At 40.1% G+C, this 12,764-nt stretch overlaps 1 protein-coding gene and 1 long non-coding RNA gene across 3 annotated transcripts in view; one reads left to right on the plus strand and one right to left on the minus strand.

Moving 5' to 3' along the window:
- Positions 1 to 12,764, minus strand: part of aldh3b1 (aldehyde dehydrogenase 3 family, member B1) — a 140,865-nt gene that overhangs the window by 59,190 nt on the left and 68,911 nt on the right. For both annotated transcript variants that reach the window (XM_061845073.1, XM_061845074.1), the window contains exon 6: positions 8,162 to 8,243. In XM_061845073.1, the coding sequence (XP_061701057.1) occupies positions 8,162 to 8,243 (82 nt within the window). The remainder of the gene's footprint in view (positions 1 to 8,161; positions 8,244 to 12,764) is intronic.
- Positions 1 to 12,764, plus strand: part of LOC133513954 (uncharacterized) — a 30,249-nt gene that overhangs the window by 8,453 nt on the left and 9,032 nt on the right. The window contains exon 3 of the long non-coding RNA XR_009798672.1: positions 2,843 to 3,030. This is a non-coding gene — a long non-coding RNA (uncharacterized LOC133513954). The remainder of the gene's footprint in view (positions 1 to 2,842; positions 3,031 to 12,764) is intronic.

Here is a 12,764-nt window from a genome sequence, read left to right on the forward strand (position 1 = left end):
AAGTGGAAACTTGGGAAAAGATCATCTCCAACCAGTGGGAAAGTACATCTGCTTTACTCTGGAGAGAATTTGGTTGGAAAATTGTAGTTAGATTTTTTTTAGTGATCCAGCTCAGAGGATCTCGCCGGAAGCAAGTACCTCCTGCTGGAGATCTTGTGGAGAGAACAAGGCAACACATTTTCATGTGTTCTGGGACTGTCCAATAATTTTAAAAGACTGGAAAGACATTAAACAAAATATGGAGAAAATTGTGAAAGCCAAGATTGTGTTAAAATTTGAAACATTTAGCAACGGACACTGTAAAGGGACCAGAAAATGAATACATATACAGTATTTTGTCACGAACAAGCAAAAAAGCTATGACAAGGAAATTGTTGATAAAGAATACTTGCACAGTTGAGGATTGGATTAAAGCGGTCCAAGATATCCTTAAAATGGAGAAGTTAACTTTCATTTTGAGGCAAGAACAAGACAAGTTTGAGAGACATTGGGAAAACTGGACAAAGTTTACCTCAACATTAAAATATCTTACTACTGTACATAATGTGAAATCAAGTTTAGCTTAATTTTGTTCATCGGTTCCTATTAGTTATTATTACCCGTTGTTATTATTATTATTATCTTTTTTTCTCTAGTATGTTATACAGTGGCATGAGGGCAGTTGGGGTTAGAGAGGAAGATGCAGGAGATAGGCTAAGATGGAAAAAGATGACACGCTATGGCGGCCCCTAACGACAAGCCGAAAGGAAAAGAAGAAGATGTTATACAGTGGTGGCACAGTGGCTCAGCTGGTAAAGCATTGGCCTGGGTCCTGGGTTCAATCCCAGACCCGCCTGTGTGGAGTTTGCATGTTCTCCCCGTGCCTGCATGGGTTTTCTCCAGGCACTCCAGTTTCTTCCCACACACCAAAAACATGCAACATTAATTGGACACTTTATATTGCCCCTAGGTTTTATTGTGAGTGTGGCTGTTAGTCTCTATGTGCCCTGCGATTGGCTACTAACCAGTCCAGGGTGTACCCCGCCTCCTGTCCATTGACAGCTGGGTTAGGCTCCAGCACTCCCCGTGACCCTTGTGAGGACAAACGGCAAAGAAAATGGATGGATTGATGTTATACGGTACTTGTATGCAATGTATTATTTTCTTTGAACTCGTAGTTCAGTATAACATTTTGTTTTATTATTGTCAGAGCAGATGTCATCCAAAGGTTTGGCTATTAAGAAAATTTGAAACTCAAAAAATTTATTTGAAACGAATATATAGATCCTTATACATTATTTCTGGAATATTTGTTGTAAAGTGCTTTGAGATGGTGTCATTTTTTTCTTTTTTAACTTCTATTACTAGTATTGTTTTCCTTTTAAAGTTAATTTCTTTGCTCACTTACTTGATGTGACCTTGGTTGAGGATGATTTATTAGATCAGATTCAGTAAGAGTTTACTTAAGGCCGAGAGAAACCGTTCTAGGCTGACTTTCATAAAGGTACTATAATTTCATTTCAGTGTAAATTTTTTCCCCTCTTTCTTTTTTCTCTTTCTTCCTTTCTATTTATATATAAATATGTGATATACAATGATCTGTAACTTGTATAACAATATTTTCCTAATTTAAAAAAAACGGATCAGTGCAGACCCCCAACACAAGAGGAAGGTTAAGTAGATTTTCAACAAGGTAACCTGAGACTGTCGTATGTTTCACACCGTTGCTTTTGTCTTTGAGTCAAAATGACCATCATCTTTCCTGTCTCGCGTGACAGCTTTGGTAGTAGATCTGCAGCAGGGGTCTCAAACTCAATTCACTTTGGAGCCGCTGGAGACATCATCCGGCTGAGGCTGGGCCGCAACTTTGAAGCACATGGACACGCAGCCAATTTCAATTAGAAATAAAAAAAAAATCCAATCCTCTCTAAATAAGATAAACAAGGATGTTGGTGTCAACAAGTTGTGTGCAAAACTAATAATACAATGCTACAAGGCAACGCTGTTGAAATTTTCACTCATAGAAAACATTCAGAACAAACAAACTAACAAGAACAAAGAACAAGATCCATACATATATTTTCACTCATAGAAAATTACAGAATCAGAATCAGCTTTATTGGACAAGTGTGTAACAACACATAAGGAATTTGTCTCCGGTAGTCAGTGCTGCCCTAGTTCGACATTCAGAACAAAGAACAAACAAACCAAGAAGAACAAAGAAAAGGAGACCTATATTTCTCTGCGTGCATCAAACCTGGTAAATGTCACGCGCCCGAGAGCCATATACTCCACTGTGATTGGTTGGGTTGTCAGCTACGCACACAACACAATAAAAGTGCCAATCATGTAAAATTCGAGGGCCGCACTAACATTAACCTTTCGTATTAAAGTAGGGGTAACAAAATATAATCTCATGGGCTGCAAATAGTGTGCGGGCTGCCAGTTTGAGACCCCTGATCTACAGCAACAAATATTTGAAATGTGACTTGAGTAGAGAAGAGGAACTCCACACGGAATAAAGAGTTAAAAATAATTTTACTGACGCAAATGCCAGCAGAGGGAAGGAATGGACTATTTCATATTTGCCAAATAGCCAAACGTGTATCTGCTCCTGGCAGGAGCAGCCTCACCTGCACCTCGTTGATGATAATCATATCATGCATTTAAGCGTTGTCTGCCTTGTCATTAGTTCTGTTGACATGTGAGCTCATACGTCACTGGACTGTTCAGTGTGAATGTGTGTGTCCTTGTTTTTTCCTCTTTCTGGTTACATGGTGACTGAAGTGAGCAGCGTGTTTCTTCCTCCATTGAAAAGATAAAATAATGAAAGTTATTCCTCGCGAAATGTCTGCACCAACAGGTTACGGGCCCAGGCGAGATCTCTTTAACTGGTGGCAGAGACTGTGCTTTGACGGAGAAGAGCGAAACTACGAGCTGTGGAAGACAAAGCTGTTAGCTCACATGCGGCTGCTGGGGCTAAAAGAAACTATTCTCACAGAACCCGCCACGGGGAACGTGGAGGTGGCAGATATTCCGAAGAACGAAGAGGTGTATCTTGAAATTATTAAGTTTTTGGACGATAAAAGTTTATCCCTTATTATGAGACTTTGCATACAGACATGACAAAAAGAAATTAGATTCACAATGTGATAAAGGATTTTTTTGTTGGATACGATAAAAACAGTCCTTCATATCTGTCTATTACCCAGACACAAAGACGTTCATGAAGTTTGTTACAAAGAATGTTGTTGAACTTGAAACCCAGACCGATCAGACAATACCTTGTGATGATGTTGATAAAAGGAGAGATGAATCTTCCATATCAGATACGGATAACAGACTAACCAGAGTGAAGAAGACAGAGAAATTTCTCAGACAGAAACTTCTAATGACCAACATATTCAGATTGAGGGAATAGGTTGTGAGTTTTGATAACCCAAAAGAGACCACCGTTGTACCTTTCAGATTATGTATCTGGAATAAATGACCAAATATTGACAGATAATATAGACTATTGTGACTGAATGTATGATGCAACCAAAGAAGCTATTAGTTCACCCAACTCAGATGCTTGAATCAAAGCTATGAAAGAGGAGATGGATTTTTTTCAGGAGAATGATACATTCACATTGACTCGTCTACCAGAAGATAAACATGCAGTGGGGGGTAGGTGGCTCTACGCTGTAAAAAATAATGCTGATGAGACAAAGACCTACAAAGCAACATATGTTGCTAAAGGTTATAACCAAGTAATGGGAGTAGACTACAAGGAAACTTTCTCTCCAACTGCAAATCTGACTTTGATTCGTGCTTTGATGCAAGTGACAGCACAGCATGATTTTAACATACTGTGAAAAAAATAAGTATTTGAACACCCTGCTATATTGCAAGTTCTCCCACCTAGAAATATGGAGGGGTCTGAAATTTTCATCATAGGTGCATGTCCACTGTGAGAGACAATCTAAAAAGAAAGATCCAGAAATCACAATTATGAATTTTTAATTATTTATTTGTGTGATACAGCTGCAAATAAGTATTTGAACCCCTGAGAAAACCAATGTTAATGTTTGGTACAGTAGCCTTTGTTGGTAATTACAGAGGTCAAACATTTCCTGTAGTTGTTCACCAGGTGTGCACACACTGCAGGAGGGATTTTGGCCCACTTCTCCAGACAGATCTTCTCTAGATCAGACATGTTTCTGGGCTGTTGCTGAGAAACACAGATTTTCAGCTCCCTCCAAAGATTTTCTATTGAGTTTAGGTCTCGAAACTGGCTAGGCCACACCAGAACCTTGATATACTTCTTACGGAGCCACTCCTTGGTTTTCCTGGCTGTGTGCTTCAGGTCATGTCATGTTGAAAGACCGAGCCACGACCCATCTTCAACATTGTGAGTGAGGGAAAGAGGTTGTTCTCCAAAATCTCACAATACATGGCCGCGGTCATCCTCGCCTTAATACAGTGCAGTCGTCCTGTCCCATGTGCGGAAAAACACCCCCAAAGCATGATCCTACCACCCCCATGCTTCACAGTAGGGATGGTGTTCTTGGGATGGAATTCATCATTCGTCTTCCTCCAAACACGGTTAGTGGAATTATCACCAGAAAGTTCCATTTTGGTCTCATGTGACCACAAAACTTTCTCCTGGGACTCTTCTGCATCATCCAAATGGTCATTGAGAAACTTAAGACGGGCCTTGAAATGTGCTGGTTTCAGCAGGGGAACCTTCCGTCCCATGCATGATTTCAAAGCATGACATCTTACTGTATTACCAACAGTTACCTTGGAAACGGTGGTCCCTGCTGTTTCCAGGTCATTGACCAAGTCCTGTCGTGCAGTCCTGGGCTGATTCCTTACCTTTCTAAGGATCATTGAGACCCCCGGAGGTGATATCTTGCACGGGGCTCCACTCCGATTGAGATTGGCCATCATGTTTAGCTTCTTCTATTTTTATAATGATTGCTCCAACAGTGGACCTTTTTTCACAAAGCTGCTTGACAATTTCTCCATAGCCCTTTCCAGCCATGTGGAGTTGTACAATTTTGTCTCTAGCGTCAGCTCTTTGGTCTTGGCCATGATACAAAATTGAGTCTTACTGATTGTATGAGGTGGACAAGTGTCTTTATGCAGCTAACTACCTCACACAGGTGCATCTGATTCAGGATAAAACATGGAGTGGAGGTGGAGGTGAATTTTTAAAGGCGGTCTTAAAGTCTTTGAGGGTCAGAATTCTAGCTGATAGACAGGTGTTCAAATACTTATTTGCAGCTGTATCACACGCATGAATCATTTTAAAAAATCCTAATCATCATTGTGATTTCTGGATCTTTCTTTTTAGATTATCTCTCTCACAGTGGACATGCACCTACGATGAAAATTTCCGACCCCTCCATGATTTCTAAGTGGGAGAACTTGCAATATAGCAGGGTGTTCAAATAGTTATTTTCTTCACTGTATGTTGGATAGTGAGCAGATTATCACAGCATTTATCTGAACCAAATTAAAAACACTGGTTAACAGCTAAACATGTAATGAGGTATTTGAAAGGAACAGTGGATCACAAACTGTGTTACAGAAAATGCGAGACAGACCTGAAACTCACTGCTGACAGCGACTCAGATTGGGCACCCGATTTGAGTCACAGGCAAACCACCACAGGATTTTGTGTGATCTTAACTGACAGTGGTCCACCTATTTATTGGAAATCTAAGAAGCAGGTCACTGTTGCCTTATCTACATGTGAGGCTGAATAAATGGCTTTGGCTGCAATGACACAGGAGAGCCTGTATCTTATACAGTTAGTGAGTGGAATGGAAAGTTAGTGTCAGTTGACATGGTGACGATCTTTGTCGACAATCAAGGAGCAATTGCTCTTTCCAACGATCCAGTGAACCGTCAAAGAAGCAAACAGATTGACATTTATTATCATTGTGTTCGCTCAGCTCTCAATGATGGAAGGATAACCGTCAAATACTGTCCTACAGAGAGCATGATCGCAGATATTATGACCAAACCGATGACAAAGTTCAAAGTGGAGAAATTTGTGAAATATCTGTTCGGTGTGTAGAACTACAGACATAAGAATATATGAAGTCGAACAGTGCGTATAGCAAGAGAACAAGTGGGGGTGTTGACATGTGATTTCATACGTCACTGGACTGTTCAGTGTAAATGTGTGTGTCAAGAAAGTTTTTTTCTCTTTCCGGTTTCATGGTGACTGAAGTGAGCAGCGTGTTTTTTCCTCCATTGAAAAGATAAAACAACGAAAGTTATTCCTCACGAGATGTCTGTGCCAACAAGTTCCCAGTTTTTTTGCGTGAATACATTGGCTTCTTGTATTTAGTGTATGTGCCTCGTTGTCATGTCTCATCATACTTGTGCCTCATAGTCAAGTTGTATTTTGTCATGTACTATGTTTTTGCCTTCAAGTAAGCCGACCCTTGTTTCATGTTTTTGCGACCTTGCTTTTCGCCACGAGTATTTGTACTGTCACCTTTTGGACTGCCTTCACGTGTATAGACCTCTGGGTGGATTAAACCTCCATTCTAAACCATGTCCATTCCTGGGAGTTTTGCGTACTACCCCTTGTCCCTGCTTGCGACACCTTCAAGAGCCTGACAACATTCAGCCCAGCCCAAAATAGCGCCAAGAAATGGGTGGAAGACTGATGAGCCGAAGCATTTTTTTTCACTCTAAAGTTTATATTTATTATTCGCATCATATTTATAGTGATAGTTAGCAGAATTGTGTGTTTGTCTCAGAAATGTTTTATTGTGGCAGGATCAAATGATGTACAGCACATGCTTGGGTCAAAACATCCTTATTCCACAATTGCCAAAAAACACCTGAAATCCAACAATGCGTAAAACGCTCATGAGTGCCAAAACAGTTTTCACACGTACCTACGACACTGACTGATGGATGGGAGGCATGGTCCTTCAGTAGGCCACATCATAACTGAGCTTTTGTATGACAAGCCTCACATTCACAATGTTAGCAGGCAGGAAACATCACGAAGCATAATGTTTGAAGTAATTTCCAGTGAGTTTGCGTGAGTCACATTATACAGCTAAATACGTGATTATTTTTCAAAGGCCATTCCTGAATGTTTTAGTTAGATTATACAATTCAAATATCTGGGATGTGACAAAAAGCAAAAAAATGTACAAGAATCGAAATTACTGCTGCATAAATGTTGCTTTTCATAAAAGTCTTATTATGTCCTTAGTCTGTGCGATGCCATCAAAAACATAAAACTTACTTATGTTTCAATGCAGATAACTAAAGAACAGAAAAGGGTAGGATTTAGCTTTTTTCTCCTGCTGAAATAAGAGAGTTCATCCCTTGATTTGGTCGATTTTGTGTGATATTGAACATGGAACAATATTCATTCAGCCTTGAGAACTCATCTTAAATACACCTGGTAATGAATGAGTCCTTTTGAATTATGTTTAGTTTAACAGAAGCTTGAAAGTTCATCACCCCTTTACTGAAATGTTTACTATTCACTGTTCATGATTTCAGTTTGGTAACGCTATCCCCTTTGGCAAACAGTTGCTAATCATAAAACAATCCAGCACAACGAGCCCATGTCTAAGTTGGTGATCACAGGTCAAGGCAAATAATCTTTATTTTTTTAATTTGTTTATTTACTGTATCTATTTATTTATTTATTTATTTATTTATTATCTCAAGGCACTACTGTAATAGGACAAATCTGGACAACAAAACAAATCCATTCCTCTACCCATTTTCTGAACTCCTCATCTGTCAGTGAAACCTTTTGTTCATTTGAAAAATTAGTGTATTCCAAGAAAATGTGCCATCCACTCTTTTGTGTCCCTGATCCTGAACATAAAAACTGAAATTCTTTTCACGTCAACCCCAATTGGGTTCAGCTCAGTCTACTGCAAAATTAAAAGAAATAGCCTCACTGTTCCAAAACCTTTGCAAGTGAGTGTATTTGCACATTTATTTCACATCAGTCCTTTGTTAATGGCTAAGTTCATAAAACACATTTGTCCTTTGGATGGTAACTGTTCAAACCAGTCCTTAGTTAACTGCTAACTTCATCAAACACTGATATGTTTGTCTTCTGGATGATAAATGTTCAAAGCCCACACACCTCCCCTCTGTCACACACACATCAACATAACAAATATACAAAAGTAGACTTAACCAGTATAGAAGATGTGGTCAAAGCGATTCTGAAGAAGCGCCTTGGTCTCTTCTGCTCCACCACTAACAACTGCATAACAGTCCTGTCGAATGAAAAATATCTTAGGTAGGTAACATAACAGAACAATAGTACAGGTATTTTATACCAAAATTATATGTATCATGTACACAATAAGAGTCACCCTCACCACTAAAACTGTCCATTACTGGTAAGAGCTGTTTTTTTTCTTTTGGAGGGGCTCATTAAAAAATAAAAAAGTCCAGGTAAACTCCAATATGCTACTTACATTCTTTTTATTCCCAATTGATTTCTAAATAGCATACTCCCCACTGCACATGATGGGCTGCTTGCAGTCAGGATGCTTATGCAAATCAGAATCAGAATTAATGGCCAAGTACGTAACCACACACAAGGAATTTGTCTCCGGCAGTCAGTGCCGCCCTGGTATGACATTCATGTTAAGTACTGAGAAGAAGAACAAACAAAATAACAAGAATGAAGAACAATAGATTCAATGATTAGGAACTATTCCTTATGAGAGTCAGATTTGTGCAAGATGTAGAGTCTTCGAGCACTTAGACCAGTGTATCATACTACACAGAGAAACTCCTCATGCGTGCATGTATGCATCACCATCGAGTTCATAAAATTAATAATCAAAGATGGGTAGTAACGCTACATTTACTCCATTATATTTACTCAAGTAACATTTTCAATAAATTGTACCTGTCAGAGTACTTGAAATGCAGGATACTTTATACTTATACTTGAGTATTTATGTGAAGAAAGATGGATAGTTTTACTCCGTTACAATGGTTGACATGCTGTTCACTATTCTTATTTATCCATTCTTACGTTTGGACATCCCCATCTCCGACTTCCAATCACTAACATCATTTGGTGACAACTCAATCAGAAGGCACAAGGCAGTCACATAACAGTGCATGCAGCCTTCGCGATTTTGGGGTGGGGGGTAGGGGACAGCAGTGCGTGCGCGTTTACAGCTTTGTGATGAAGCACTTAAATTATTTATGCCTAAACAAGGACATTTCAACCCACTTAAAACTCTAGAAAACACCTTGTGGCAAGCTGCAGATGTTTCTTTTGTTGTTATGTGTAAATTTAGAGCAATGAAATCCCCTTTTTTTAGAACAGCAAAATATAACAGATCAGTTGACTGGCATTGAAGACCATTTAATCACACACAAAACAATACAAGAACAAATGAACAAAACAGAGGTTTAATGGCGTCTTAGTTACATGTAACACGAGCTAAATGAATGAAATAATGTATAGTCACCACATTCTGAATGAATGTCCTTGTAGGCAAATGTTACTCGTTCCTGTTACAAATGCTGCTTCCACAAAGAAAAATGAAAAGTAAAATGACGCAACATTACGAGATGACATCTATGGATGACCAAACAACAAACCTATCCTACTAAAAAAAAATTATACAAATGGGAAGCCATTTTGAGCCACCGTTTGTCATATGTCTCAAACAGGAGAGCTATAGTAGAGCAGATACATCAACATTATACAATTTATGACTTTAATTCTTATTTAAAAAAAAAAATTGTAGGACATGTTTGAAGTGCAAGACATAATCCACAAGGTAATTTGAGACCATGTCGAAGATGACTTCCCTACACCACATTCTTCTTCTTTTCCTTTCGGCTTGTCCCGTTAGGGGTTGCCACAGGTTGTCATCTTTTTCCACCTAAGCTTATCTCGTGCATCTTCTTCTTTAACACCCACTGTTCATATGTCCTCCCTCATGACCTTTTCTTTGGTCTTCCTCTCGTTCTTTTGCCTGGCAGCTCCATTCTCAGCACCCTTCCACCAATATACTCACTCTCTCACCTCTGAACATGTCCAAACCATTTAAGTCTGCTCTCTCTAACCTTGTCTCCAAAACATCCAACTTTGGCTGTCCCTCTAATGAGCTCGTTTCTAATCCTAGCCAAGATGTTCACTCCAAGCGAAAACCTCAGCATCTTCATTTCTGCTACCTCAAATTCTGCTTCCTGTTGTTTCTTCAATGCCACCATCTCGAATCTGGAGATCATGGCCGGCCTCACCACTGTTTTATAAACTTTGCCCTTCATCCGAGCGGAGACTCTTCTCTCTTGTTGACCCCAAGTATTTGACGTCATCCACCCTCACTATCTCTTCTCCCTGAAGCTTCACTCCTCCTGCTCCGCCCCTCACATTCATACACATATATTCTGTTTTACTTGGGCTAATTCCTCTCCTTTCAATTGCGTGCCTCCATCTTTCTAATTGTTCCTCTGCCTTCTCCCTGCTTTCACTGCAGAACACAGTATCATCTGCAAACATCATCAAACACCCAAGGGGATTCCAATCTAACCTCATCTGTCAGCCTATCCATTACTACCACAAAGAGGAAGGATCTCAGCGCCGATCCCTGATGCAGTCCCACCTCCACCTTAAATTCTTCTGACACACCAACAGCACACCTCACCGCTTTTCTGCTGCCCTCATACATGTCCCGTAATATTCTAACATATTTCTCTGCCACACCAGACTTGCGCATGCAATACCACAGTTCCTCTCATCTTTATTCCTCTATAGTTTCCACAGCTCTGAACATTGCCATTGGCTTAAAAATGGGGACTAGCATACTTTTTCTCCAATCTTCTGGCATCTTCTCTCCTGCTAGTATTTTATTGAATAAGTTGGTCAAAAACTCCACAGCCACCTCTCCAAATTCCATACCTCCACTGGTATGTAATCAGGACCAACTGTCTTTCTATTTTTCATTCTGTTCAGTGCATTTCTAACTTCCCCCTGACTAATCATTGCCACTTCCTGGTCATTCACACTTGCCTCTTTGCCGCTACCTTCTCTTCCATTCTCTTCATTCATGAACTTTTCAAAGTACTCTTTCCATCTACTTAGCACACTATTGGCACCAGTCAACACATTTCCATCTCTATCCTTAATCACCTTTACTTGGTGTATATCCTTTCCATCTCTATTCCTCTGTCTGGCCAACCTGTAGAGATCCTTTTCTCCCTCTTTCGTATCCAACCTGGTCTACATGTCGTCATATGCCTCTTGTTTAGCCTTCACCACCTCTCCTTTTGCCCTACGTCACATCTCAATATATTCCTTCTGCCTCTCCTTCATCCTCTCCATGTCCCACTTCTTCTTCGCTAATCTATTTCCTTGGATGACTTCTTGTATTTTGGGGTTCCACCACCAAGTCTCCTCCCCTTTCCTATCAGAAGGCACCCCAAGTACTCTCCTGCCTGCCTCTCTGAGTACCTTGGCAGTAGTATTCCAGTCTTCCGGGAGCTCATCCTGTCCATCTCGAGCCTGTCTCACCTCTTTCTGAAAGGCCGCACGGCATTCTTCCTTCTTTTAACTCCCACCACCTAATTCTCTGCTCCTCCTTTGTCTTCTTAATCTTCCTACCCGCTACCAGAGTCATCCTACACATAACCATCCTATGCTGTGGAGCTACACTCTCTCCCAAAACAACCTTACAATCAGTAACCTCCTTCAGATTACATCGTCTGCACAAAATATAATCCACCTCCATGCTCCTACCTCCGCTCTTGTAGATCACTCTATGTTCCTGTCTCTTCTGGAAATAAGTGTTAACCACTGCCAATTCCATCCTTTTTGCAAAGTCCACCACCATCAGCCCCTCAAAGTTCCTTTGCTGAATGCCGTACTTACCCATCACTTCTTCATCACCCCTGTTTCCTTCACCAACATGTCCATTGAAATCTGCACCAATCTTCCCTACACCACAATATCCGTTTCAAACTAACCATATGGACTTCATTGAATTAAATCAAAGTGAAGGAAAAAAAAAACGTTTGGTCATCATAAATGCCTTTTCAAAATGGAGAGAACTCTTTCCACCCAAACATCCAGATGCATTGAGTATGTCAAAGGCACCTTGGAAAAATATCATTCCTACATATTGTATTCCTGAAAAATATAGAGTGTTAACAATTTGGAATTAGTAAAGATGTATATATATCACAAGCACTTCATGGCTAACACCCCATAAAACATTGTTTGGAAGGTCTTATAAACTACCTCAATTTCAGAACCAATAGGAAATTAATGATTTGAATTTTTTTAACTATATGAGAAAAATTCTAGAAAAACATGGACTAACATGAGGACCAAGTGGTGAGGATCTTCCTGGCTCTCAGTAGGAGACCAAATTAGTAGAGCCAGGAGACTACGTGCTTGTGAGAAGTGTGAAGAAAAAACATTGGCACTCTCCGAAGTGGGAAAGTCCATTCCAAGTGTTATTAACAATGCCAACAGCTTTAAAAATAGCAGAAATGTTAACTTGGGTTAATTTGATACATTGTAAAAAGGTCATTTTAGCCCAGGGTCCATTGGGGGAAGTGGGCAAACGGGCCAGAGGCCAGTGAAGAAATTTAAAGACACCAAACCTATAGGGGCACCGAGACGAAATGCCTCCCCTAAAGTGGTTCGGTCCCGAAATGGGAGTCTGTGTCGTGGTCACAATCAGAATAACATTATTCCTGCTTTTGAGACATCTGTGGGGCATCGGAATGTTGTCCTATAATGAAACACGTTTGACACTCCA

This window comes from Syngnathoides biaculeatus, chromosome 16 (genome assembly GCF_019802595.1).
Source record: "Syngnathoides biaculeatus isolate LvHL_M chromosome 16, ASM1980259v1, whole genome shotgun sequence".
In the NCBI taxonomy this organism is placed as follows: domain Eukaryota; kingdom Metazoa; phylum Chordata; class Actinopteri; order Syngnathiformes; family Syngnathidae; genus Syngnathoides; species Syngnathoides biaculeatus.